Genomic DNA, 27621 nt, shown 5'->3' with positions numbered 1-27621 from the left:
TATTTTATACAGTCTATGGGTCCGATGCATACTGAGATATTTTCCCGGATCAGTAGACATCCGGGGAGTTTTGGCTTACTGCAGATTTTGCTCTTGTTCACATACTACTTACTACATACTGAATTTTGGACAAATCAGTACATACTGCTAGTATAGAAGGCGGTTTCGGAAACAGCCTAAAAGTATTTTTCTCAGCGTTTCTCTTGTAGTTACTCTAGTTTTAGTTTTCTGGCGAGTTTTTCCCTCCTGGACACTTTTAGTTATTTTTGCTTGTTCGTAGTCTCGTTTTCCCGTCAAGGTGATTTTTTTGTTTGTTACTTTGAAAATAAACAGTTTTTTGCTCGACTCTGCATCTGGGTTCTGGCTCTCCTTGAACACACCTGTAACATGTACACACCCTCTTATAACTGGGGATGTGGCTGTGTTCAAAATGAACCAATCACATTCAAACTCATGACAAATAGTAGTCAGTATACACGTGTCATCATTTAAAGTGACTTTGATTAATCCCAATAAAGATCAGCTGTTCTAATAATAATAATACATTTTATTTAAAGGTGCCTTTCTCTGCACTCAAGGACACTGCACAGATATAAATATATACATACACGAATTTACATTAAAGGAAACAAAATCAGAGTCAAAAATGAAAACAATATAAACTAACAAGGGGTAAGAAAATAGAAACATTAAAATGTGACAGTGCAATTGGAGTCAGACGGAGTAGGCGGTTTGGAACAGATATGTTTTGAGTTGTGATTTGAAATGGGGGAAAGAATCTGTGTTTCTGAGTTGAGGTGGTCATGAGTTCCAGAGACTGGGGAGCAGAGCGGCTGAATGCTCAGCTCCCCATAGTGGTGAGACGGGCGGAGGGGACAGACAGGTGTATGGAGGAAGAGGATCTGAGGGAGCGGGAGGGAGTGGGAACATGGAGGAGGTCAGACAGATATGGGGGGGCGAGGTTGTGGAACTGAACAGGGAGCCAGTGGAGCTGTTGGAGGACAGGAGTGATGTGGTGGATGGAGGGGGTTCGGGTAATGATACGGGCAGCTGAATTCTGGACCAGTTGGAGTTTATGGAGGGATTTGTGAGGGAGGCCGAAGAGGAGAGAGTTGCAGTAGTCCAGACGGGAAGTGACAAGGCTGTGGACAAGGATGGCGGCAGTGTGGGGGGTGAGGGAGGGGCGGAGACGATTGATGTTACGAAGATGGAAGTAGGCAGTCCGGGTGATGTTATTAATGTGTCATTGAAAGGATAATGTGCTGTCAAGGATCACACCCAGACTCTTAACCTGGGGGGAGGGTGAGACGGAGGAGTTATCAATGGTGAGTGAGAAACTGTTGGATTTGGATAGAGTGGATTTGGTGCCAATGAGGAGAACCCCGGTTTTATTGCTGTTTAATGTAAGGAAATTTAGGGTGAACCAGGTTTTTATTTCAGAGATGCAATCAGTGAGGGAGGTGGGTGGAGAGTGGACGAGGGGTTAGTGGTGAGGTAGAGCTGGGTGTCATCTGCGTAACAGTGGAAGTGAATGTTGAATTTGCGGAAGACAGGACAGAGCCCTGGGGCACCCCTGTAGTGACGGAGGAAGGAGTGGATTTAAAGGACTTGAGTTGAGTGTTCTAGGAGGATTTTCATCATGTCCTCGGTTTCATCTTACAGCAAAAGCCATGGTCCACAGAGAGCTTCCAAAGCATCAGAGGGATCTCATTATTGAAAGGTATCAGTCAGGAGAAGGGTACAAACGTGTTAGATATACCATAGACCACAGTGCAGACTTGCTGCGTTGGAGAAGACTTGAAATCAGAGTTTGAGATTGTGAACTTATGAGAGTTTACTGAGGGGATAAATCAGCTGAGGAGGAGCATTTTGTTATAGACTTCTGAACACTCATCACCTGCTGAACATTATAAAAAAGGTTTAGGAAATGTTTCAACATCTGAAACCAAAAGGCAGCGTTGCAGTCAAGTCACAAGACCTCCAATAAAGTCTGGAGTCCTTAGCGTTCGAGTCTCGGTCACCAAAGTCAAGCTTGAGTTGAGTCCCAGTCACCTGAGGTTGTCCCTCGTTGTCTTCTTGACGTTTTTCTTTTTCACATATCCAACATGTTGCACTTCCAGACCAGCTAACACTCCTCATTTAGGCATGAGTCCCACTAACTTATTCTCCCGCTGTACTCACGATTTGTTATTTCTCCCGACAATCTCCCACTGTCACGTTGATATCAATCAAATGAGTGTCCCTCAACTTCCTTTTCAAGAAGTCCTCTACTTGAGCCTTATATTCAAACCTCAAAAAACATCCACCCCTCCTCTCACTGTAGATGGTTTGATCCAAAGACGCTGCATGAGATGGTTTCTGACAGCAGGTAAACACAGACACCGAGAGACAGGTAGATCTGTGACACTGAAGTGTTCATTAGACAGATTGTTCTGAGTTCAACAAACTTCTTCTCTGTTTAAAGATTTGATCCATCCCTCATTAAAGTGGGTCAGCCCTATTCTTATAGCTAACTTAAGGTGTGACGTGCAATAACACAGCATCCTCTTTAAAGTTCATCAGGAGAGTTTAGAGCTGTGTGAGTCTGATGACAGAGTGCTGACAGTGTCACTATCACAATATCACAGGGGAAGTTATGAGATCACTAAACTCTACCTGATAACCTCAGGTGGAGATGCAGAGGAAATCTCATCCTTCTTTAAATAAAGAGCAGAAAGCAGCAGAGGCTGAGGATGCAGAGGTTACTGTAGGTCAGATCACATTTAGCTGTAGGTGATATATATCATTTAAAGGACCCAGATCAATGACTTTAAAAAACACAGATATGTAGATTCATGTTACAGAGACTCCTTCATTGAAATAATACTATAATGGTGTTAACATCCAAATATGGTGTCAACACAAACCTACCTGGAGTATGTGTGTGTTACTCCTCACTGCAGTGACTCACTCTACTCTCACTCTTCAACATGTTGATGAATTTTATCATATTTATAAGACATGGATTTTTTAAATGTTGTATGTTTTCATTCTATATTTTACTGCAAACCTTGAAATGAAGAGACATTTAAAGTAATGACTTACATATCAGTTTATTAAATGTATTCATCTGCAGTTCAGGGTCTATCTACGAAAAGGTGGACAAGCTAACCAAGCACCAGAGTAGCATCATGCTAACAGAGCTAACACCGGACACGAACGCCACATTGGAAGGATTTCACCTGCTGTGGGCGGACAGGATACAGGAGAGCAAGACTGAACTAACTGAGGAAGAAGGCCAGCTCAGTCCTGGACCCTGTGGAGGTGGTGGCTGACAGGAGGATTATGGCCAACCTGTCGTCTTTGATGAACATTTTTTTTCTATATTGTCTATCTTGTTGAAATTCTTCTTCTTGTTTGCTGCTGTAACTCCATGAATTTCCCAGTTGTGGGACGAATAAAGGAGTATCTTATCTTATCTCATATGGATGGGGTTGTAGGCTGATTTTATGATACTCAAGAAAATCTCCCAACTTATAACAGTCCAATGTTGGCAGGTATGCACCTCTCTTGCTTGTGCTTCCTGCAAAATCGTTGTGGTGCTTTTTTAAGCATCCTTGCAGGAGGGGTTGCAGAACACACACGCAGGTAAACACTCAGGCTAGCTGTTGGAAACTGCATAAATGATGGGGTCATATAAAAAACAACAACAAAACCAATAGGGCAATAAAGGAGGCTGTGGCTCAGTGGGTAGGGTTGGTCGTCTATCAATCGGAGGTTGGTGGTTTGATCCCAGCAGTCACATGCCGAAGTGTCCTTGAGCAAGACACTGAACCCCAAATTGCTCCCTCTGTTTTCAGAGGTGTGTGAATGAGATTAGCTAACACTGATGGTCCCTCACTACATAGCAGCTTCTACCATCAGTGAGTGAATGGGTATGAATGGGTGAACGTGACGAGTAGTGTAAAAGTGCTTTGAGTGGTCAGAAAGACTAGAAAAGCGCTATATAAGCACAAGTCCATTTCCCTTTCTTAAACAGTAAGCGGGCTTCATCAAAGAATAATCCCAATCTGACAACAACAATCACGAGTCACAGTTCCCTAAAACAATCCAGGGACAGTAACAGAAGTCTCTCTGTCAGACTCCTGCAGTGAGGCAGAGATCATATGTGTTGCAACAGTTCTCTGTGGTCTGAGATATTAAAGGCAGCTGAGGAATGAGGAACTCTTTACATAAGACATCTGCTTCAAATTATTAGAGGGTTAAATCAGGCTGCAGAAGTCATATTGAAATAAGTCCACTTCTTCACTTCTCTCATTTATTGAAAATGTTACATCATCCAGACAAGTACACGAAAACTGAGGAGATATCTGCTGTGGGAGTGGATGTGTTGGACATAAGCACCCTTCACTGTTTGTTTGTTTGTTTGTTTCACTCTCTGCAGTCCGGTCTGAAACATGTCAACCAAACGTGAAAACTGAAACACAAAATGAGTATGAGCAGAGACAGCAGAGCGCTCGCTAATGTAACTCTGCTCCTTCAGTGCATGTACGCAGTCCTGTTTCTTCCTGGATGGAAGTGAACGCATCGCACAGTGTTCATGACTAACCGCTTTCAAAAAAGCTCCATCTGACATGAGGTTTTCATTTACTTCAGACTTTGTTGTAGCAATGTGTGTGTGTGTGTGTGTGTGTGTGTGTGTGTGTGTGTGTGTGTGTGTGTGTGTGTGTGTGTGTGTGTGTGTGTGTGTGTGTGTGTGTGTCTGTTAGGAGGCCTGTGGTTGGCAGGCCTGAGCTTCTGCGCTGCTGTGTTCGTAGTCTTTGTGCAGATCCAGCGGTCCATACAGACCCTCCAGTACAGCCAGTACTCTGCTCTGGACTGAATCCACCTGCTCTACTGGACAGTACTCGTCCAGACTGGACCTGAAAACACATTTAAACAAACACATTTATGTACTTACACAGGGTTCTCAAGGATCCTTGAAAAGGAAAGCAACCACACTTCAAAAACACTGAAATATCCCTGTAAGATTCCCCATCTGAGAAATAAAACCCTGAGAGGAGGAGATGTGGATTCATTATATTAGACCAGGGGTGTCAAACATGCGGCCCGCGGGCCAAAACCGGCCCGCCAGAGGTTCCAATCCGGCTCGCGGAACGACTTTGCAAAGTGAAAAAATGACAGAGAAGACATTAACTGCAATTTTTCAATAAAAGTAACTACTATTTCAAATTTGTCCTCTAGGGGTTGCATAAAATCATAGCACTGAGGGAGCGCACCTGAACAGCACTTTTTTTTTTTTACCAGGACTTTTTTTCTCAAAGTGAGAAAATAGATTACTTGCTGTTTGCATAATTCAACAGCTGTTTTTGTAGAAAGATGGTTCATTAAATGTGAACATTTTCAGAATGTACTTGTACCTTTTTGCACTAAAACAAAAGGAAAATTTTGAGTTGTCGTTATTTATAGGTTATTATGTTGTGATTTTACTGGTCCGGCCCACTTCAGATCAACTTGGGCTGTATGTGGCCCCTGAACTGAAATGAGTTTGACGTCCCTGTATTAGACGCTCCTCTGTCCCTGCTGAGGGAACAAAACACCAATAAAAGTCCACACATCTTTGAGCTTTGAACATTTAATTAACGGTAGGTTGAATTAAACACAGAGTATTTCAATTATTGTATGTTCAGTGGATCTTGTACTCCTGACATGGTCACTGTGCATGGTCCGATGTAAACAACTCCAGCAGTAACTTGTTGACACCGCTAGCTGACCAGCTAACGCTAGCTTAGTAATAAGGTCTGTTTTCAGAGCCTGACTCTTTAATCCTGACAGTGTGGTGATTAAGTGTTCTTAGGTAAGTTAAGGAGATGGTTCATATTTAATGTTGAGGCCTGATGGTGAACTTTAGGAGGTAGAGACGGTTTAACACGTCTGAATGAATGGAAGCTGTCATGTTACTGCGCTCTTTTTTACCCTCCAGGCTGCTGCGGGGGTCACATGACTGAAAACTATGAATGCAGAATATTATAAATAAATGATGATATTATGTATGGAGGAATTCCCAGGCTACCTATGGGTATGTAAATCATAATATGTATGGAATTCAATTCAATTGAGCTCATTTTTTATAGGCCTCACTAATGCATTCAACATTACATTACATGGTGTGATAAATGTCCTGAGGTGGGCCGGCCTGCTTAATATCTCTTTTTTGGGGGGGGTCTACTAAAGCTGGTTAATTTGTTGAGTCATGATCTGGACTTCACTGTAAGCTGCATTTTCAGCCACGCATAAGTTAAAGCTCAACAGTGACGTTGTTTCTGTTACCCTACATCTGGAACAAAAAACCAATAATAAATAAAATAAGTAATCTGTTGTATGTTGAACATTTTCAGTGTAAATATTAGGGGTGCAGCAATACGTGTATCTGTATCGGACCATTCGATACAGTGGTCACAGTTCGGTACGCCCTATGAACCGAACAATATGCAATTTTATATTTATGTGATCAACTTCTGACGAGGCGCTCTGTGCTGAAAGTTCAGAGGATCTGCTCTGACTCCTCCGGGCTTCATTGTCGAGCGCAGGTCCACTGAACTGTGAGCTCCTCCCACATTCATTCAGTCCAAGCTGGTCACGTTTGTTTTAACTGTGCTTCATATGGAAATCTATATTTCACCATACGACGGTCTGCTGGGTTCATATGTTCACGTATGTGTGTGTGAGCGTGCCCGCATGAAAGGGAAGCACGAGTGTCCTCTTTGGTTGCAGAGCAGAGTTGTTCCATGGTCCTGTAGTGATGCTAGACTGGGTGATGTGGTTTTAAAGTGCGTATATGCATTACTTGTGGTCTTACACTGCATGCTGTGTATGACTTCAGCCTGATACTGGACAGTGTTTCCCCTGCTGTCATATTGGGGCGCACATGCTGGGTGCCGCCCCCCCTTGGAAGTCAAAGCAGAAGTGATTTAAGGTTCCCCTCTCTCATAGATCAGGTCTAAACCTTGTTCTTTTATTTAACAGACTAAATATTCGTATTTATCTTATTTACATGATGGGATGTCATGTCTTCTCTACATGGTCACGCGCTCACAATTCTCCTCTGCTCTCTATCGCGCATGGCAGATGCGCACGTAGACAGACACACTCACACGCACACATGCACACTCACTCACACTCACTCGCACTCGCTCGCACGCACGCAATCCCCCCATGCACATCAAAACATGTGTCAGGTGATACATTTGATTTATTTTAAAAACTGTGCTTTTGAGCTGGAACAAATGTTGGTAATTTCAATAAGCTACAAGTTAATAAAGGCATGGAAATTTCTCTTATTCTGTATCGAAAAAGTATAGAACTGAACCGAACTGTGAATTTTGTGAATCGTTGCACCCCTAGTAAATATATATCTTTCTGACTTTTCTCCCTGGGATGGTTGGGGGAGGAAACAACGATGATGATGCGACTTACAAAGTATTTAAAATAACTTTTGAACTTTGGATTTGGAGTTAGATTTTCCACACCTGGGTAAATTGATGTTTGTTCGGCTGCACAAAAACAGTTTTAAGATTTCTTCCATTAAGTCTTAAGAAGTCTAAAATTGGTTTCAATAAGTGTGTAGGAACTAGGGCTGTCAAAATTGCTCCAAAATGATGCTCGAATATTCGCTCTAAAAAAAAACATAGGTTCGAACCATTCAAATATCTATATTTGCACATTATGTCAATCACAGGTGGACAAACTAATACAAAAAGATAACTACTTTTATATGTGTTTTTATTTAAGATATAACATGCCTAAAACATACCTACACATTACAAAACAAGTAAATGACCTAATGGTCTATACCGTAACACTTTTAAGACCGGAGACTTTTCGCTCGCTCGCTCGCCCCCCTCTCTGTGTGTAATGCGCTGAGTGAGTGCTGAACAAGACTTGTGCGAACAATTAAAGGTCCCGACTCTTGTCCCTAATATAGGCAGGCTTCATTCAGTGATTGAAGCAAATATTATTAACATTAATTGAAGTTAAAAACGAAAAAGTAGTCTACTTACATTCTTGGCGCTTGTATAAAAAAAAGAGGAAAAACTGCATTTTATCCCAGTGTCACTGATTGTTGGGCTCTTTTAGTCCACTATCAATGTAGGGTCTTAGGCCTGACAGGTTATTTGCCAAAAACACAAGACAGTCAGTGTGAAGAGGCCCGATCTCTTTTTATTCACTGTATTCCCAGCAGAGGAAAAGACGCGTTCAGAGCACACTGAAGATCCGGGGACAGAAGATTTCTCTCTGCAGTCTGCTTCACGCTGTGCATGTGTGACTCCTGTGACCTGTCCCTGACCTGTCATGCAGTGCGCCCACTCGCAAAACAGCCGCCGATGTGTTTTTTTCCACAGTCGAATATTAATTTTCACAATCGAATCTCCGTTTTTTTTAAATATTCGAATATATATTCGAATTTAGAATATTCGTTGACAGCCCTAGTAGGAACCCTGTTACAATACACCTCAAACGATTTCTCTCCATGCATGTTCAAACCAAACGCTGACTTAATGTGGAACAAAAGTCTAACTGTTTGCAAATATACCAACGCAACCCAAATTCAGTTTCTGGAATGACATTCTAAACAAGTGTGCATCACTTCTGGTCTGAAGGTTCTTGAACTCTTCAGGTGTTTCAGGGTCTGGGGTATTTACCTGGACATAGTAACCAGCGTGGGTTTAGGCAGAGTCTTCAGAAACAGCTGCACAGCGGACACGAGTCTGTCGATCTCCTCGTCAGAGCTGACGTGATGAGGCAGCTCCATCGAGTCACAAGTCAATCCCGCCTGATGGACCTGAGAACACACACCTCCACTGTGAGACCAAACCGCTGCTCTAACAGAGGTCATTCAGGACTTCATCATCATCTTTACCCTGGAACTATGTGCGTTTTGACCAGAAGAACCAGGGTCTAAATTTAGTTCAGGGGTAGATAATCTCCCCCCTAAAATGCCCCTGCTAGGGGGGTAGTACTTTTCAAAGGTCCTGGGACTTTCAGGGGGCAGGGCCTGCAATGCTGAACGTGTCTGATTGGTAGATTAACCGCAGTGTTTTTATGCCGCCCTCCGTCCACAATAACATCACACACATCTGTGATTCTCTTGATTTCTCTTTCTTTCATTAGTTTTTATTTGTTCTATCTTTTTTGTATGTGTGTGTACTTTTCAAAAGAAGAAGCTGTGATTCTCTTGATTTAGCAGCTTGTAACAGTAGTCTTCTCTCAGCCCACCGTGAATGCGTCTCTCCCGGTGTTACGGTTTTAAAAGTGACCCTGTAAACTGGAGACCTTCAACTGAACGTGTCAGTGTTTGTGGAGTTTACACCAAGCCTGCAGGATACGGCCCTGGTGGTGAGGCTTTCAGCAGTGTGTCTGCCCCCTGGTGGCTGGCTGCAGTATAGGTCAAAGAATCCGTCGCTGCAGTCACACTTTAAAAAATAAATACACGTGGTAAGAATGTTTCTCCCATCTGTATGCTGTGGTGATATGTAGTTAGTATTTGACTGTTTTGTGTTCAAGTCCTCTTTTTTCTGAAAAGTTTCTTTTTCGTTAGTTATTAGAGTTTAAAAAACGGGGTTTCACTTCCTGGTTTCCTTTGATTCACAGCTGCTGTAGAGGGAAACTTCAAAGGACACACAGCTTCATATGACGCTACGCTGTAGGGCGGAGCTTATTACAGTGGCTTCAGAGGCTCTGGCTGCACAATGGCGGCGCCCAGGAGAGGGATTTTTTGGCTTCAGAACCGTACAACGGGAAGAGGCGGAGCAACACTGTCCATTTTTATTAACAGTCTATGGTTTACACAGCTGTTGAAACACAGAGGGAGTTCCTGGGAATGCAAACTAGTTTAGTTTTTATTAAGATTTCAAAATATCCTCATCAGATATTTAATGATCGTCTAAAGACGTTTATGAGGGATGCATCCGGCTGAGAGTCTCCAGTTAACAGGGTCGCTGTTTAAACCAAAACACCGGTCGATCTCTGCCACGGCTTTTTGAGTTGAAAAGGATTTTAAAGGCGTGTTGAAACGTCTTTGCTACTCGCGCTTATCTCCTCTCACGTGTTGATTCAGTGAATCCATCTGTGATGAAATATAGCACCATCTAAAACAGACCAGCTGAGTCTCTTCATGCTAACAGGCTAACTGTTGTGTTGCTCATAATGATACCTGCCTGTCCGTCTGCTTCTATGGTGTCATCTGTGATGAATGGCATTCCTCTTTGTTTTACTGCCCTCTACTGGTCTGGTGGTGTAGTGCATTTACTTTTTTTTCTCCATACATCACTAGGCTGATTTGCACAATCTACCCGGGACTTCAGCCCGCGGTTGAAACCAAACAACAATGGGGGCACAGGAAACTTTTAGTTCAGAGTAAAGTAGTTCTGGGGGCTAAAAGACCCTGGAACTCTTGGTCAAAATGCACCTTAGGGTTCTTGTAGCAGTGGTTTCACAGTTAAGAGGAGTGCACTGATATTCTTACCATTTCATAGTCAGGGGTTGTGTTTCTGGACTTCAGGCTGGAGATCAGTCGGGCTAATGAAGACATGCTGAAAACACGTGAGGAAGAACACAAGAAGACAAACGTTCAAAAACTCACATATTGACACTAAGGGAGCAGGAAACCTTTTCTGCAAACACCCAGCGAGCGAGGCCTGGCCTCCCCTCAGGACTGAGTGGGAGTAGCTCTGTGCTTACTGAACATGTGAGGAGTCCTTATGTTCTGTTGTGTACACTTTGAGGATTACTGAGGTGAAAAGTGAACTCAAATAAACAGAGAAGTTCATCAAAGCTGGTATATGTTCCTCTCTGAGACACTTTGCTGTCATAAGGACAGAGCTGTGCTTTTCTCACTCCTGTCTGCTGTTACATGGAGTCAAACCTTCTGTGGAAACGTGGATTTCTGTGGGTAGAGTGTATCTGCTTTGCTAACTGTGAAGATGGTACACAATGAGACACAGGTTGAGGACTGATGATGAGTGAGCAGGATCAGGGTTTGAAGGTTTCTTTGGATTCAAAGTGAAACAGACTTTACCCGGGGTTACTGGCCCAGCGTGTCACCGTCTCCTCTCCATCATCCTCCAGAAGATCAGCAAACGCTGCCTCCAAGTCTTCTAGCTGACGGACACGAAAATCTACACACTCGCCAAGCTCCTCCTGGACACACACACAGAGACACAGACACAGACACACACACACCTGAGATTAACATTTAAACAGAACAAGTAGCTTCACTTTCTCAGAATCACGTGTGTGGCTCCTAACACAAAGTAAAAGAACAACTCCAGGGACACAGAGAGTTTGTGTTCCTGCAGTCACAGAGAGTGGAGCTGGTCTGGATCAAATAAAGGTCTGTATGTGTGTAAATTCAGGCCTTCTCATCCACTCTCATATCTCTGGGCTTCACCTGAACTCTGCACATTTCCACATATCAGACAGTCGATGCTGTCTGGAGTAAGACCAGCACCTTAGACCATCTGACTCAGGGTTCCTGAGTGGCTTTTATCTGAAACTCAGTCTGAATCAAACTGTTTCATTATTGCATGAACAAAAAATCCAGCACTGCACATGTATGTTTGTCAAAGTTCTCCCTGAGAACAGCAGAGTCAGGGAGAAGATGTGTGACTTTTGAAACCTCTGCTCCTGTTTGGATGTTTTGTTTGACCAATCAGTGAATACATGTCATTCAAGAGGGACTAATCTGAGGTCAGGGTTCCTCTGGGATATGGATGGGTAATGATTTTCCAATATTCGTTTACTTTGTAAAAATGAAAAAGTTCCTTTGAATATTTTCTCATTTTAAGAGAACAATTTCAGATTCAGATTCAGATTCAGAAAACTTTATTGATCCCAAGAAGGGCAATTAATTTAAAGCTTGTCATCGTGTTTACCAGTGCCTGGTTGTAATACGGTATTCCCTCCAGACGGTGGCTACGGAGCGTCTTGAAGCTGTTTGCTAACCGCATTAAGTAACAGAAGAAGAAGAATGCTACCAACATTAAATCGCAAAAGAAGAAGAAAACAGTTACAGTGATTTTCTCCGTTTCTGAATCTTACACGACTACACACGTATTACCATTTCTTCTATTTCATGTATTGGCTGCCTCTTTAAGGTTGCTCAGGGTGATATGGTTTTGAGTTGAAGTGAAGGTGTCACATGTGTTCGATGTGCTGTTGTCCTATGTTCAGGAAGAGTCATTAAAGGCATCACGACACACAGCAGAAGTTGTCCTGTGCTCTTTCTTCCCCACAGCCCTCAAGTATAATTAATTAAGTTTCTAGTTAACGCTGTTAAAGTCTAACAGTTCTGGAGAGATTAAACAAGTTACGGCGTTACACTACCACCATGTAATATCCAACTAACTACACATCCTGTTTTTATAAGCAGCTCAACACAAAGTGATTGAGCTCATGCATCACAACAACAGACGCATTGTCCATGGATCTCTGTTGCAAACTTTCCAGCGTGGTCTGCCTCTGGCGAGAGGGAGGGGTCACTCTAGACTCGACGTACTCCAGGGGTAACTGAATTCACATGGACAGTAAATGCAGATAACTTTGGTCTTGTCCAGAGAACCATCTGGCAGTGCTTTAAAGCTGAACTTGCCATTCAAAACACCTTCTTTACTCTTCTTCTTGTCATCTGAAACGGATTTCACAAACTACGGGGCGGACCGAGGGTCATACACAGAACGTGCGCACATTAATCCCGCATCAAATAAATCAGTGGTGTTAAGGAGAATTTGAATTAACGCGTTTTTATCGCGTCAATTTCGACAGCCCTAATAGTAATACTATGGTCTCGACATGTGAGGCAAAGTGTACCCATAACCCCGTGCAGAGTTAACCCCTGGCTACAATCATAAACGTAATTTCAACAAGCAGGACCTCTGAACAGCTGGAGTCATGTGACCGAAGTTCTCCACCTCCTCTCCTCATCCATGTTGTCTTTCTGGTCCTCTGAAAACCTCTGACCTGTTGACTCCAGGCCTGGCTCCGCTCATCATGACTTTGGTTTGTTGTTGTAGTTAAGTGAAATACGATCTGGTGATAACACAGAGTGTTTTATTCTGAAAATTAACCGGATGTTTTCATTTTGTTTTGGTGAAACCTGACTTCCTGTCCCGCTCCATCTGCTCTGTTGAGATTGATGCGTCGTGCTCCGGCATCCGGCAAAAATAGAAGTCTTGTGTATCTGAACCAGAGGACTCTGACCTGCCGGGTCAGAGAGGCAGCCGGAACCCAACGGAGTGGATCCAGTGGAAGTTAACTCCCTTCGGAAACGGATCGGATACAAATCTGGTGGAATTTGGCCGTGAGACGCTCATGTGAGAAGACAGAAGCCTCAAATGAAGCCCTCTGTCTGACTGAAATACACGCTAACAGAGGCGCTAGTTGTTCTGCGGCCAGTTCAGGGAGTATTTAACCCTTTGGTGGCACGTCGGGAACTAAACAGAGTGGTTTTCTCTCATCCAACAAGTCAAAAAGCTGCCCAGTCCTTTGGTGAATCAGGCCCTGTGATGCTTTTTGAGTGTGTAAAAAGCACGGAGCCCTCAGATCCATCATTATGCGTCTGCGTGTGAAGCAGGGCTGTAATCTCTAGCTTAACGTCTCATAAAACAAACAGTCTCACCTCAGAGGCGTCGGGTCCGGGTCCTCTGAAGTTGTAGAGGACCTTCAGGATGTCGTACTCCTCCTAAACACGGAGGGAACACGGAGCTGAGGTCACTTCAAGGAAACATGTTCAGCTACAGAGAGAGGACTACAGTGATGGACTGAGGTTTAGATGGGGACACATTCACCCTGCGACAGTCTCAAAAAGGTGTTCATGAAGAAGTCAGCTGGACTATTATTTTACATTTCTACAGTTTATAAAAGAACTGATGAGTCCCTTTGTGTTCCTCAGCAGCTGATCATAAACACTTTCTTATATCTGTGTGCACATCAGATTACAGATTTGATAAAGACGGGTTCTCATTACAGATTCAAAGACTCTGAAACAGGAAACGCATCATGACAGGAAAAACACAAAACAGGCCGGGATCTTTCCAAACTCTGCTTTAATGAATCATATCCTGATTTACAGGAAGTTCATTCTCTCACTGCTGGAGAGGAAGAAAAAAGCCCCGTCAAAATAAGATGAGTGTGTATAAAACCTCTGTGTGTGTGATCAAACAAGAAATCACATGACGAGCAGAGGGGAGGGAAAACTGTGTGTGTGTGGTTGTGTGTGGTTGTCTGTGTGTGTGTGTGTGACACACCTGTGTGTACAGCTCCTTGAAGGGGTTCTTGCAGGAGAAGAAATCCAAATCGATGTCCAGGACGTACGGCTCGGCCTCGCTCAGCATCGTTGATAATCTCTTCACTACATAACCAGGGGATCCTTCTTCATCATCAGCCCCCTCAGTGCTCAGACCTGACTCTGTGCTGCCCCCTGCTGGCTGTGACGTGTCTGTACATGTGAAGAGGGTCTCTGAGCAGCCGGCCTCCTCAGCGGCCCCCCAGTCTGTCTTCTGTCTCTTTGAGAAGTGTCTCTCTGAGCCCTCGGCTGGTTTCTGTCCTGAAACGTCAAAAAAAAGCATTGATTAAAGACACGTCCAGGACTGTTTTTAATCTAAGATGTGAGAAATAAAACACCTTTATCAATGAAATGAATGATAACAGAACATTAATCCAAACTTAATAACAATACAGTCATGGCCAAAAGTTTTGAGTGACACAAATATTAAATTTTCACAAAGTCTGCTGCTTCAGGGTTTTTAGGTGTTTTTGTCAGATGTTTCTATGGTATAATGAAATACAATTAGAAACATTTCATAAGTATCAAAAGCTTTTATTGAGAATTACACAGAATTCATGCAATAAGTCAATATTTGCAGTGTTGACCCTTCTTTTTCAAGACCTCTGCAATTCTCCCTGGCATGCTGTCAGTCAACTTCTGGACCAAATCCTGACTGATGGCAGTCCATTCTTGCATAATCAATGCTTGGAGTTTGTCAGAATTTGGGGGTTTTTGATTGTCCACCCGCCTCTTGAGGATTGACCACAAGTTCTCAATGGGATTAAGATCTGGGGAGTTTCCTGGCCAAGGGCCCAAAATCTTAATGTTTTGTTCCCCGAGCCATTTTGTTCTGACTTTTGCTTTATGGCAAGGTGCTCCATCATGCTGGAAAAGGCATTCTTCATCACCAAACTGCCCTTGGATGGTTGGGAGAAGTTGCTCTCGGAGGACGTTCTGGTACCATTCTTTATTCATGGCTGTGTTTTTAGGCAAGATTGTGAGAGAGCCCACTCCCTTGACCGAAAAGCAACCCCACACATGAATGGTCTCAGGATGCTTCACTGTTGGCAAGAGACAGGACTGATGGTAGCGCTCACCTCGTCTTCTCCGAACAAGCCTTCCTCCAGATGCCCCAAACAATCAGAAAGGGGATTCATCAGAGAAAATGACTTTACCCCAGTCCTCAGCAGTCCAGTCCCTGTACCTTCTGCAGAATATCAGTCTGTCCCTGATGTTTTTACTGGAGAGAAGTGGCTTCTTTGCTGCCCTCCTTGACACCAGGCCTTCCTCCAAAAGTCTTCGCCTCACTGTGCGTGCAGATGCACTCACACCTGCCTGCTGCCATTCCTGAGCAAGCTCTGCACTGGTGGTGGCCCGATCCCACAGCTGTAACACCTTCAGGAGACGGTCCTGGCGCTTGCTGGACTTTCTTGGGCGCCCTTGAGCCTGTTTGGCAACAATTGAACCTCTCTCCTTGAAGTTCTTGATAATTGGATAGACGGTTGACTGAGGTGCAATCTTACTCGCTGCTATAAACTTCCCTGTTAGGCCCTTTTTGTGCAATGCAATGATGGCTGCACGTGTTTCCTTGCAGGTAACCATGGCTAACAGATGAGGAACAATGGTGTCATGCACCATCTTCCTTTTAAAGTGTCCAGTCACTCGATCATGACAGATTGATCGCCAGCCTTGTCCTCATCAACACCCACACCTGTGTTAATGTGTGTGACACCTGTGTGTCATTGAAATGATGTTAGCTGGTCCTTTTGTGGCAGGGCTGAAATGCAGTGGAAATGTGTTTTTGGTGATAAAGTTCATTTTCAAGGCAAAGAGGGACTTTGCAATTAATTGCAGTTGAGCTGATCACTCCTCATAACATTCTGGAGTATATGCAAATTGCCATTATAAAAAAATTGTGCAGATTACAACCAGAATGACTGAGTGATCAAATCCAAACACTGAAGAATCTAAATATTATGTAAAAATAAGTAAAGTACCTTGAAATAAATAATCTAACACTCTAAGATGTTTATTTTTTTTTAGCTGTAAGAATTCAAATGTAAAAATGTTTGAAACACTTTATTAAGTGCAGTGAGACGAGAATATATTACATTTTCTCTAATAACTGATTGAAATATTTTCTTGATACTCTAATATTTAAGATACCATCAGTAAGTCCAACGTCTGTTTTCAGTCAGATTAGTCAAGAGTAACTGGGTTTATTGTGTGGAGATTATGACTTTTAAAATAATTGAACACAAATACAATATACTTTATGTTTCGAGCATCTGTGAACAAAAGAGCTGCAGCCTGTTGCACCAGCTGTGAATAAGTTGTGTCCTAAGTTAGGGTGTAAAGTCCACACTAAACCAAACGTTGAAACTAGTTAGTTTGTAACTTAAGTTGTGTCATTGTTTGGTTTCACCACAGAGACGTAAGGTTCATCTCTAGTAGACAGTAACGTCCAAACTAACCAAGACATTGTTGCAGATATGACGTTGACACTTCCAGCAGCCAATCAGAGGAAAGCACCGGTTTTGATGCATTGTTATCTTTCATGCCTAATCGTCTCTGAACTGACGAAACAAACTTACGTTACTGTCACAAAACAACAACAGGAGGTATGTAAATCTTGATGATGTTATCACAGTAAGGTGATAACTATAGCCTAAATCCTTAATCTACAGTCATGGCCAAAAGTTTTGAGAATTACACAACTATTAATTTTCACAAAGTCTGCTGTTTCAGTTTTTATAATGGCAATTTGCATATACTCCAGAATGTTATGAGGAGTGATCAGCTCAACTGCAATTAATTGCAAAGTCCCTCTTTGCCTTGAAAATGAACTTTATCACCAAAAACACATTTCCACTGCATTTCAGCCCTGCCACAAAAGGACCAGCTAACATCATTTCAATGACACACAGGTGTCACACACATTAACACAGGTGTGGGTGTTGATGAGGACAAGGCTGGCGATCAATCTGTCATGATTGAGTGACTGGACACTTTAAAAGGAAGATGGTGCATGACACCATTGTTCCTCATCTGTTAGCCATGGTTACCTGCAAGGAAACATGTGCAGCCATCATTGCATTGCACAAAAAGGGCCTAACAGGGAAGTTTATAGCAGCGAGTAAGATTGCACCTCAGTCAACCGTCTATCGAATTATCAAGAACTTCAAGGAGAGAGGTTCAATTGTTGCCAAACAGGCTCCAGGGCGCCCAAGAAAGTCCAGCAAGCGCCAGGACCGTCTCCTGAAGGTGTTACAGCTGCGGGATCGGGCCACCACCAGTGCAGAGCTTGCTCAGGAATGGCAGCAGGCAGGTGTGAGTGCATCTGCACGCACAGTGAGGCGAAGACTTTTGGAGGAAGGCCTGGTGTCAAGCAGGGCAGCAAAGAAGCCACTTCTCTCCAGTAAAAACATCAGGGACAGACTGATATTCTGCAGAAGGTACAGGGACTGGACTGCTGAGGACTGGGGTAAAGTCATTTTCTCTGATGAATCCCCTTTCCCATTGTTTGGGGCATCTGGAGGAAGGCTTGTTCGGAGAAGGCGAGGTGAGCGCTACCATCAGTCCTGTCTCTTGCCAACAGTGAAGCATCCTGAGACCATTCATGTGTGGGGTTGCTTTTCGGTCAAGGGAGTGGGCTCTCTCACAATCTTGCCTAAAAACACAGCCATGAATAAAGAATGGTACCAGAACGTCCTCCGAGAGCAACTTCTCCCAACCATCCAAGGGCAGTTTGGTGATGAAGAATGCCTTTTCCAGCATGATGGAGCACCTTGCCATAAAGCAAAAGTCATAACAAAATGACTCGGGGAACAAAACATTAAGATTTTGGGCCCTTGGCCAGGAAACTCCCCAGATCTTAATCCCATTGAGAACTTGTGGTCAATCCTCAAGAGGCAGGTGGACAATCAAAAACCCACAAATTCTGACAAACTCCAAGCATTGATTATGCAAGAATGGACTGTCATCAGTCAGGATTTGGTCCAGAAGTTGATTGACAGCATGCCAGGGAGAATTGCAGAGGTCTTGAAAAAGAAGGGTCAACACTGCAAATATTGACTTATTGCATGAATTCTGTGTAATTCTCAATAAAAGCTTTTGATACTTATGAAATGCTTCTAATTGTATTTCATTATACCATAGAAACATCTGACAAAAACACCTAAAAACCCTGAAGCAGCAGACTTTGTGAAAATGTAATATTTGTGTCATTCTCAAAACTTTTGGCCATGACTGTACAGTGTTTATAATAACATTGACATCAAGTGGTGAAATTATCAACTACAACATTAATACTCAGGAGCACAAATCTTGGTCATCATATTTTCCAAAGGATGTAATCTCTCGAGGATGACATGCTGCCAAAGTAATCTAGCTGTGTGAACCCTCTGTATCTCCTCATCCTCCAAAATCATCCCACCTTTCAAAACGTCGCTCCTAGCAACCGGTACTCTATGGAGGACTTTACACCTTCTAGGAGCCAAGTATAAGAATTAAGTTGTAGCTTAGGCTGATGTTGGTTGGAACTATCTCAGCTGGTGCATTGCCCAAAACATTAGTAGAGTGTAAACTCCATCCTAAATGATAACATAGTTCAAACTAGGCTACATTTGAACTTATGCACAGCTGGTGAAACAGGCTGCTGAGAACCAGCTCTGTGTTTTTATCTGAGCTCCCTGCAGAATGATCCACTGCTGCTCCTGTTTAAACACTCTATATAAATATGTAATGCATACACTGCTTAAAAATGAAAGGACAAGGGTAATAAATGAATTGGTAAAGTTTATAAGATTTTGCAGGAATCATATTCTGTTGAAACTATGTTGCAAAATCGAATACATTCATGGAACCAGGATTTAGAGAGGAAGGATATTAATTTGAGATGGAAGGACTGTTGGAATTTAACGAGAGATATCACAGTCAATGAAGATTTGCGTTTAATCCAATGTAAAGAAATGTACAGAATTCACTGTACAAGGGATTAAATCAAAGAGGATGACAAAAATACTTCAGAGAACTGTCTGAAATGCAGACTCACAGATTCACTGATTCATGTATTTTGGAGTTGTAGTAAAGTTCAGAGGGTTTGGTTGAAATAGAGCGTTGGTTGTCTGAGGTTTACAGAGTGGAAATTAATTTCAATATTTATATTTGCATCTTTCAAGATGTCTCACATGTAAGAGTCAGATATCCACAAAGCTGGGTTATTCTTTTTTCCTCTGTTCTATTTAAAGAAAGATATTTTAAAACACTGGAAAGCTGCATGTCCTCCCTCACTTAAACACTGGAGGAATGAACTGCCATATTATTTGAAATTTGAAAAATCATTATCCTTTGATAAGAACAAAATATTTCATTTTGAAAACGTATGGGGTAAAGTTTTACACCCACTTAGTGTTTAAGTTTTAGTGAGAGTAGCACACAATTTGATTTGTGATCAAAGATTTTATGGTATTTGGATTTTTTTTTTAACATATGGAGCGACGCCTGCAGACAACTCGAGCTGCAATGCCATACACGTCACATGTCCCACTCTCATATCCATCATCCAATCCTGCCCTCTGCCTCTCAAATTGGCGGTCTATTTGAACTGGGGAAAAATCTCCCATCTCTCTCTCTGCCTGTCAACGCCTCTGCTGCTGCATGCCATTGCTGATATTTTCTTCTTCCGCGCCGCCTCCCCAGCTTCCACCTGCAGGCTCCGGGGGTGTTCATTATGTTTTGCTCATCACTCCTCAAAGTCTGCATGTAAACTTATCTGCAGGGAGTGATGAGGCCGGAGCCTGGGCGCCAAACATGAATATGTATGTGCTGCTACAATAAACAATTTAAACGTGAGTTGTCTGACTGAACTAACATTTATTTAAAGAAGAACAAAAAAAAGAAATGATAGAGGTCTAGCTTGTGGTTGTGAGGAGTGAGTTAATGTCTGTATAAGTCCTTTTTTTTGTTCTGTTTGTTGTTTTGTGTTACTGTTAATTCAATTGTCCCCTGTGTTTTATTGTTTGTTTGTTTGTTTTGGTGTTCATGTGTACAAAAAGAAAAGGGACACTTTTAATCAAAGTACAGCATCAAGTCAATTCAACCTCTGAAATATTGATCTGGTCAGTAAAGTCGCAGAAGTTAATCAGTGTCAGCAGGTTTGGTGTTTGTGAACTTTACAGCAGGTGCACTAGAGGGGCCACAATGAGACCGCACAAAAAAGGGACGGTTTTAAATGTGGAGGCCTCTGACATTATTTCCCTCCTCATCTTTCTGACTGTGTTTCATTAGTTTTAGGTTAAACTCACTCAACGTGCTGCCATGAAGAGGCATCCTCACATTACGAAGGCAGCAAACATTTCCAAAAAGTCATCACTCTGATACGGGACTTCCACCAGATCAGTGTCCGGTCCATCTCTGATCCGCTGTGGTCCAGATCTGTGCTCTCTCGTCTGTCAACACCCACCGGCTGCGTTTACAGAAAGCAGGACCTCCGGACAGCTGGAGTCATGTGACCGAGGTTTTCCTGCAGTAATCACTGAATCAAGGATTCTCCTCCTCCTCCTCTCCTCATCCATGTTGTCTTTCTGGTCCTCTGAAAACCTCTGACCTGTTGACTCCAGGCCTGGCTCCGCTCATCATGACTTTGGTTTGTTGTTGTAGTTAAGTGAAATACGATCTGGTGATAACACAGAGTGTTTGATTCTGAAAATTAACCGGATGTTTTCATTTTGTTTTGGTGAAACCTGACTTCCTGTCCCGCTCCATCTGCTCTGTTGAGATTGATGCGTCGTGCTCCGGCATCCGGCAACAATAGAAGTCTTGTGTATCTAAAACGCATCCGGAACGCAACAGCACTCACCTGTCCCCGACCTTTGACCTTCTCTGACCGGGTTCACTTTGACCACGTTCAGTCGGAGAGGTTTGGAGTTCTCCAGCTGCTCCTCACACACGTACAGACCGTCACTCAGGAAGTAGTGGTCGGTGCTTGTCACCCTGCAGACGAAGCAGAGGAGGAGAGAGAGAGCTCAGAGACAGACGTACTGGATCTTTAGTCACAGCACTATAAATCCATCTTTGATGGGGTATAATCTATACAAAGACTGCAGACTCTCCCACTTTACTCTAGGTATCTGTTTGTGGTGGACTTTTTTATAGAGATGTTAACACCATCAGGCCTCGTGGTACTAAGAGGCACTGAAAACAAAGTGTTTTATAGCGCTGTCAGTTGGGATTAGAGCAGAATCGGTTAGACAGAAATAATTATTCAGTGTTAATTAAAGAAATGTCATCTTTTAGTTCCCAGAGAGGCAGCATCACGTCTTTGTCCACGTCACTCTGATCATAAAACCTGATGTTTATTTAAAACTGCAAAAAGTGTTAAATTAAGAAGATGAACAGATGAACAGTGAGAGAAACAGACTAAAAAACTTTTATTTTATGGAAGTGAACTTTGTGTGTTTCTGAGTTTCCGTGAGGTCTCACTTCCTGAAATCTCTGCTATGAAGTTAAAACACCAAGTGAGTGATGAAGTGTCCTAACGGGATCAACCGTGGAGGGTTTTACAAACCAACCAATACTGAAGGGGACCAGAGCACAGAACTTGTTCAAGCCATCGACATCCTTTGCCTTTGGGCTCGATGGTTCCCTGATCGGTGCAGTCCGCTTGCAACACAATGACATCACTGATTGTGAGAGGCAGTCAGAGGGAACGACATCCAAGGAGTCGACGAAGATATCATGGCAGATGGGAGACAGCGGCGCTCCAAAGTGTGGCTTCATTTCACGCAAACAGATGCCAACAATGCAGTGTGCTGAAATATCAGGAGTGTCATGTGTTTGACGCTCATCGACCCCGGGGAGTCAGTTTGATGAGAGACCTTGTTAAGCAGGGACTATGCATCGGTGGTTGTCAGTTACCACAGCTGATAGTTAAAGCCTCTGGAAACTTCAATGGAATATTTAAAATGAATGTAGAATATCAAAATGTGTGATCAAGCTTCAACAAAAATCAGAGTGAAAATAAACATCCACAACTCTGAAGTCACTCTGTTCAAAAACATCTTATTTTACAGGTCAGAGCATTTCTCAGGACCGTGTGGGCGTGGCCTAACTATTTGATTGACAGGTCAAGAGAGAGTTCACAGCCTGCATGTTTGAGTCGTCTGACTCTGAATCTAAAGACATCAAAACTCCAGAATCTGAAAATGATTCATTTACAATGGTCTCTGAGTGCTGAGTCACAAAATACTTCAGAATCAGGACTTCTATCATTTATTAGTTTTATCACTCTGTAGTCTCCGGGGCATCAGGACCATGGGAGAGAGACAGCTATACAGACAGATTACAGGCAGTATGTGATTAGCAAACAAGCTAACAGCTTTCTCCAGTGTTAGCTTCTCTACACTGGCTCCCAATAAAATGTAGGATAGAATTTAAAATCCTTCTTTTAACCTACAAAGCCCTTAAAAATCAGACACCCTCGTATCTTAAAGAGCTCATAGTGCCCTATTACCCCTCTAGAACTCTACGCTCCCAACATGCAGGCTTGCTAGTTGTACCAAAAATCTCTAAAAGTAGTATGGGAGGTAGAACCTTCAGTTATCAGGCCCCTCTCCTTTGGAATCATCTACCAGTCAGGGTCCGGGAGGCAGACACCCTCTCCACTTTTAAGAGTAGGCTTAAAACTTTCCTTTTTGATAAAGCTTATAGTTAGAGCTGGATCAGGCTTGGACCAGCTTTTGTCATGCTGCTATAGGCCTAGACTGCCGGGGGAACTGGCACACTGACACACTGGGATCCTAGCTCACCCCCTTCCCCCCAACCCCCTCATCACTTACTTTAACTCTGCCTGTCCCATTAAAGTTACTAACCATAGACCTTTCTGGAGTCCCTGAGCTTCCTTGTCTCGTAGGTTCCTCTGAGCTGCCGTAGACGTTCTCCTGCTGCGGACGATCTGGACTCCAGCTGATACGGACGTGCTGGACTCCAGCGGCAACAGCTTCTACGACTCGTCTCATCACTATCACTTCTCTCTCTTACTCCCCTCTATCTGTCTTTCCAGACCCAACTCAGTCGAGGCAGATGTCTGTCTAACATGAGTCTGGTTCTGCTGGAGGTTTCTGCCTGTTAAAAGGAAGTTTTTCCTCTTTGCTGTAACTAGCTAAATACTGTGAGGTGCAATGCTCATGGTGGATTAAGGTGGGGTCAGACTGAGTCTTATCCTGTCTTGAAGTTGGGTCTCTGTTCATAATTTGACATAGAGTGGTCTAGACCTCCAATGTTTGTAAAAGCGTCTTGAGATAACGTTTGCTGTGATTTGGCGCTATACAAATAAAGATTGATTGATTGATTGATTGAAGACAACACTGAGGGGAGCTGGCTGAGACGTCAGGAGACGGTCTGAGCAGGAGCGGAGTAGTTTTGTTGAACATGTGTGCACGTGACTCAGTGTTTCATTTCTGATTGGTTAGATATTTATTACATAATAAATATCAGGTTAAACCAGCCCCCTTAAAACACAGTGTGAAAACATGTTAAAAAACGTAATTGAACATATTTGAAAATGGACCGAAGTTGAGTTCTAATATTTTTACATAGTTTTTAGTATTTACATATGGTGTGAAATATCAGAGGTAGAATGTTTTGGTTGATTTGGGTTACCAGAGGCTTTAAAACACAAAGTCTTAGTTTATTTTTCAATATAATGACAACATCATAAAAACCTCTTTCATGAAAACCTGAAGGTCTTCACCAGGGAGGTCTTCTCTACAAGAAGTGATCCATATTGTATAGATTCCCATCCCTCATTACCAACCAGTGAAATGTGTCACTGTGTCCAGGTTACTAATGCAATCAGACATTAGATGTGTCGTCAGGTGAGGCCAGGTGGAGCAGAGCAGGTTCAGACAGGGGCAGGTAACAGGAGTCCTGAGAGGAATGAGGGTTCAGAGGAGGAGACATGGAGGGCTGGACTATGTTCATGTCAGGGCTTTAAGGGAAGAATCATAAAGCAGCAGACAGAGAGTGTCTTACCCATTGACTGTATAAATAATGAACGTAGTATCCCTGACGTCACCCATCTGTTCCTGAGTGCTGTTTAGAAGCCAATCAGCGGTGGCAGCCATATTTGAAATGCTGAACTCAACCAGACTTAGTGTGAGGTAAAGAGGCGGGGGTTTGAGCCTCCTCGCCAACAGCTATGTGTTCTCGCCTGTCAATCAAGTCAGTCATGTCCTTATTTGGGCAAAACTTGTAATCTTAATGTAGTTATAAAAAAATTCAGCCCCGTACAGTGTGTGCTGATAGAGAAATGAGCTATGTAGAGCCAAGCTGTTTTTTGTACCAGGCTGTAAACATGTTTATTAATGCTGCAAAGATCGTCTTCTTTGAATGGGTGCTGTTGCTGCTTGGTCTTACCTGATGGTGGTGGTGGAAGAGTCACGTCCCACAGACATCCTGTGCTCCCCCTCCCTGATCTGCTGAGCCCAGTACGGATGAAGCCAGGCCACACAGGACACATGACCGGCGTACACCATGGGCATGATCCAGTTCTCTATGCTCAGCTCACTGGGAAACAACAGACATGGAGTCAAACACATCATCTCGCAGAGTACACTGTGATTTTTCAAACCTGGGCCTACTTTTACAGACACAATGCAGAGACTCAACGAGAACAGCTCCAGCAGATTGTTACTGTTATTGTCCGGCTGTAATGGCTGAAACATGATCCTCTGAAGAACACAACTGATCAAATTATGCCAACTAAAGGTTCTGGTTTTGGTCCCTGACAGTTTCAGGATGTTATTCAAACAGAAATCAGAAGACCAAGTGCTGTTCTGCTCTGCTGTCCTCCTCCCGTTTAGCAGCGGCTGCAGGCTCTGCTATGGCTCAACAATCCGGGGTAAGTTTAATCCAAAAGCTACAACTTGGTAGATTGGCACTATGATTGAGCCATTATTAAAAATGTTAAGTTATGGTGGCGTCCGTTTATTGACTGCTCAATCACAGCCCTAAGGCCTCACTTATAGGGAACATGCCTCAAATTCAGTGAGTGTGTAAGTGTGGACATTGAGGTTGGGCCATAGTTCTACAGTATGAGTGCTTACAGCCTCCTGCCCTCAAGTCACTTTACATGTGACGTCAATTAAGTCAAGAAGGACTCAGGGTTAGGAATGTAAGGATATACTGAACACGGTAAGAAATCGATACAAATAAGGGTGGATTAAAATCAATTCAACAACATTTGTATTGGGATATATTTTTTAAACAGAAGAAGGCACGTCTATCTGCATTATACTCCACTTCTGTTCAGTTGTCCTGCTGCAGTAAATCCACATGTTGAAGTCTGAGTCTTCACTCTATGACCATGAGTCCACAGAGATTATTTATAAGCCTGCTCCTCACGTTGATATTCAGAGTGTTTAACAGTTTAACCACCTCAATATGATCTGTAGCTGTTTAATACTGTCAGTAATATACACTGTGTCATGAAGGAACATTTGATTCAGGGGAAAAAAACACATTTGTCATTATTTTTGACATGGAGAACATTCAGGTTTTTTTTAATGATTAAATGATAATTGATCATTAACATTTTCAAAGGTCAATCAAGGAGAATACTTAAAATTTAAATCCCTAATTTAAAGAGATTTGACTTTTTTTTTATATTTAATACTTTCATTTGGGAATCATTCACTTTCCATTTCTCTATAATTATTCTGAAATTTTCCAACAAGGTATTTTTGTACGGTGATTTTAGTTTTTCTGCAAGTTGTGGAAAATAAATGTAGAGTGGTTTTATTTGAGTTCCAACACACCTTAAAAATGAGAAAGGATTACTTTGTTTACAAAGAAATATAAGAGAACAAATAAATATTGAACTGTCCATATCTGAGAATTGAAATAAAATAATAGTTATTTAAATTTTGAGTTCAATCCAGTTTTCTTGAAAACTGTTAGAGAATCCTGAGTGAATCTTATACGGGACCAAAAATTGTGATTCAAATTGAATTGTGGGATTAGTGTATCCTTACATCCATACTCAGGATTTAGGGTTTAGGGCTCAGGATTTAGGCTTTAGGGTTCAGGGCTCAGGATTTAGGACTCAGGGTTTAGGCCTCATGGTTTAGGGTTTAGGGTTTAGGGCTAAGGGTTTAGGGTTTAGGGTTTAGGGCTAAGGGTTTAGGGTTTGGGGCTCAGGGTTCAGGATTTATGACTCAGGGTTTAGGGCTCTGGGTTTCGAGTTCCATGTTTAGGGCTCAGGATTTAGGGTTTAGGACTCAGGGTTTAGGTTTTAGGGCTAAGGGCTACGGGTTTAGGGTTTAGGGCTCAGTGTTCTTGATTTATGACTCAGGGTTTAGGGCTCTGGGTTTCGAGTTCCATGTTTAGGGCTCAGGGTTTAGGGTTTAGGGCTCAGGATTCAGGATTTAGGACTCAAGGTTCAGGATTTAGGACTCCGGGTTTAGGGCTTAGGGCTAAGGGTTTAGGGCTCAGGGTTTAGGCTTTAGGGCTCAGGGTTCAGTGAGGACATTGAGATTGGGTCAGTGTGTGCAGTGACCAGGTGTGTGTTTGGTACCTGAAGAGCTTCTCCTTCTCAAACACCGTGTCTGCGCACATGTTGACGGGGATCAGCAGGTCCGGGTGGGAGTCCAGATGAACCATCTTGATGTTCTTCACCGGGAGGTGTCTGGACGCGATGGCTCGGTAGATGTGACACACCACCTGAGACACACAGACACACACACACCTGTAGAGACCACTCTAAGTCCTGAATGTGATGTGAGAAAAAGGACTTACATCGTGGTGGTCCTCCACAACCCACACCGGGAGCTCCGTGTAGACCCTCTTCATCGACACACCGCTCATGGTCCCGGAGATCCCGGGTCGGTGTTAGTCCGGTTACAGTGTTCTTATGCTTTATATTGGAGATATTATGTCACGTCATCGCAGCTTCTGGTCCAGATCAAATCCGGACCACGTTCAGGCAGAAAGAGGTCTTGAACGCTGCAGACAGCTGACTGAGAACACCGGGCTCAGAAACTGACACCGGAAGTGACGTCAGGGTTTGTTTATATGTCCGGGGAGAAACAAGAGTGAGAACAAAAGTTCTCAGAGTTGTATTGTTAAATTCCGTAGAGGTTAAATAAAGATCTGATAAAGATACATAATAATACAAAATAACAAGATAATAAATATGTTCATAAATAACTAATGAATAAGAAAAAAGTTAATATTAAATTCAAAAGATGTTAAAAAAAAAAAACGGATTTAAATTAGATGAAATAAAATAAATGAAATACATAACAAGCAGTTATACAAAT

At 42.8% G+C, this 27621-nt stretch overlaps 1 protein-coding gene across 1 annotated transcript; it reads right to left on the bottom strand.

The window, feature by feature from the left end:
- Positions 1 to 4280: 4280 nt before the first annotated feature.
- c15h5orf22 (chromosome 15 C5orf22 homolog) lies at positions 4281 to 27369 on the bottom strand. The gene is made up of 10 exons (XM_034703754.1): positions 27098 to 27369; positions 26877 to 27022; positions 24719 to 24868; positions 21162 to 21295; positions 14283 to 14581; positions 13655 to 13717; positions 11057 to 11178; positions 10505 to 10571; positions 8682 to 8821; positions 4281 to 4901 (listed from the first exon to the last, which is right to left on the bottom strand). Exons 1-10 carry the CDS (start codon positions 27164 to 27166, stop codon positions 4745 to 4747), a joined length of 1347 nt encoding a protein of 448 aa, XP_034559645.1. The 5' UTR covers positions 27167 to 27369; the 3' UTR covers positions 4281 to 4744.
- Between the last annotated feature and the right edge of the window lie 252 nt (positions 27370 to 27621).

The sequence above is a fragment of the Notolabrus celidotus genome, chromosome 15, assembly GCF_009762535.1.
Source record: "Notolabrus celidotus isolate fNotCel1 chromosome 15, fNotCel1.pri, whole genome shotgun sequence".
Lineage (NCBI taxonomy): Eukaryota > Metazoa > Chordata > Actinopteri > Labriformes > Labridae > Notolabrus > Notolabrus celidotus.
This window is presented reverse-complemented; position numbering and strand designations above follow the sequence as displayed.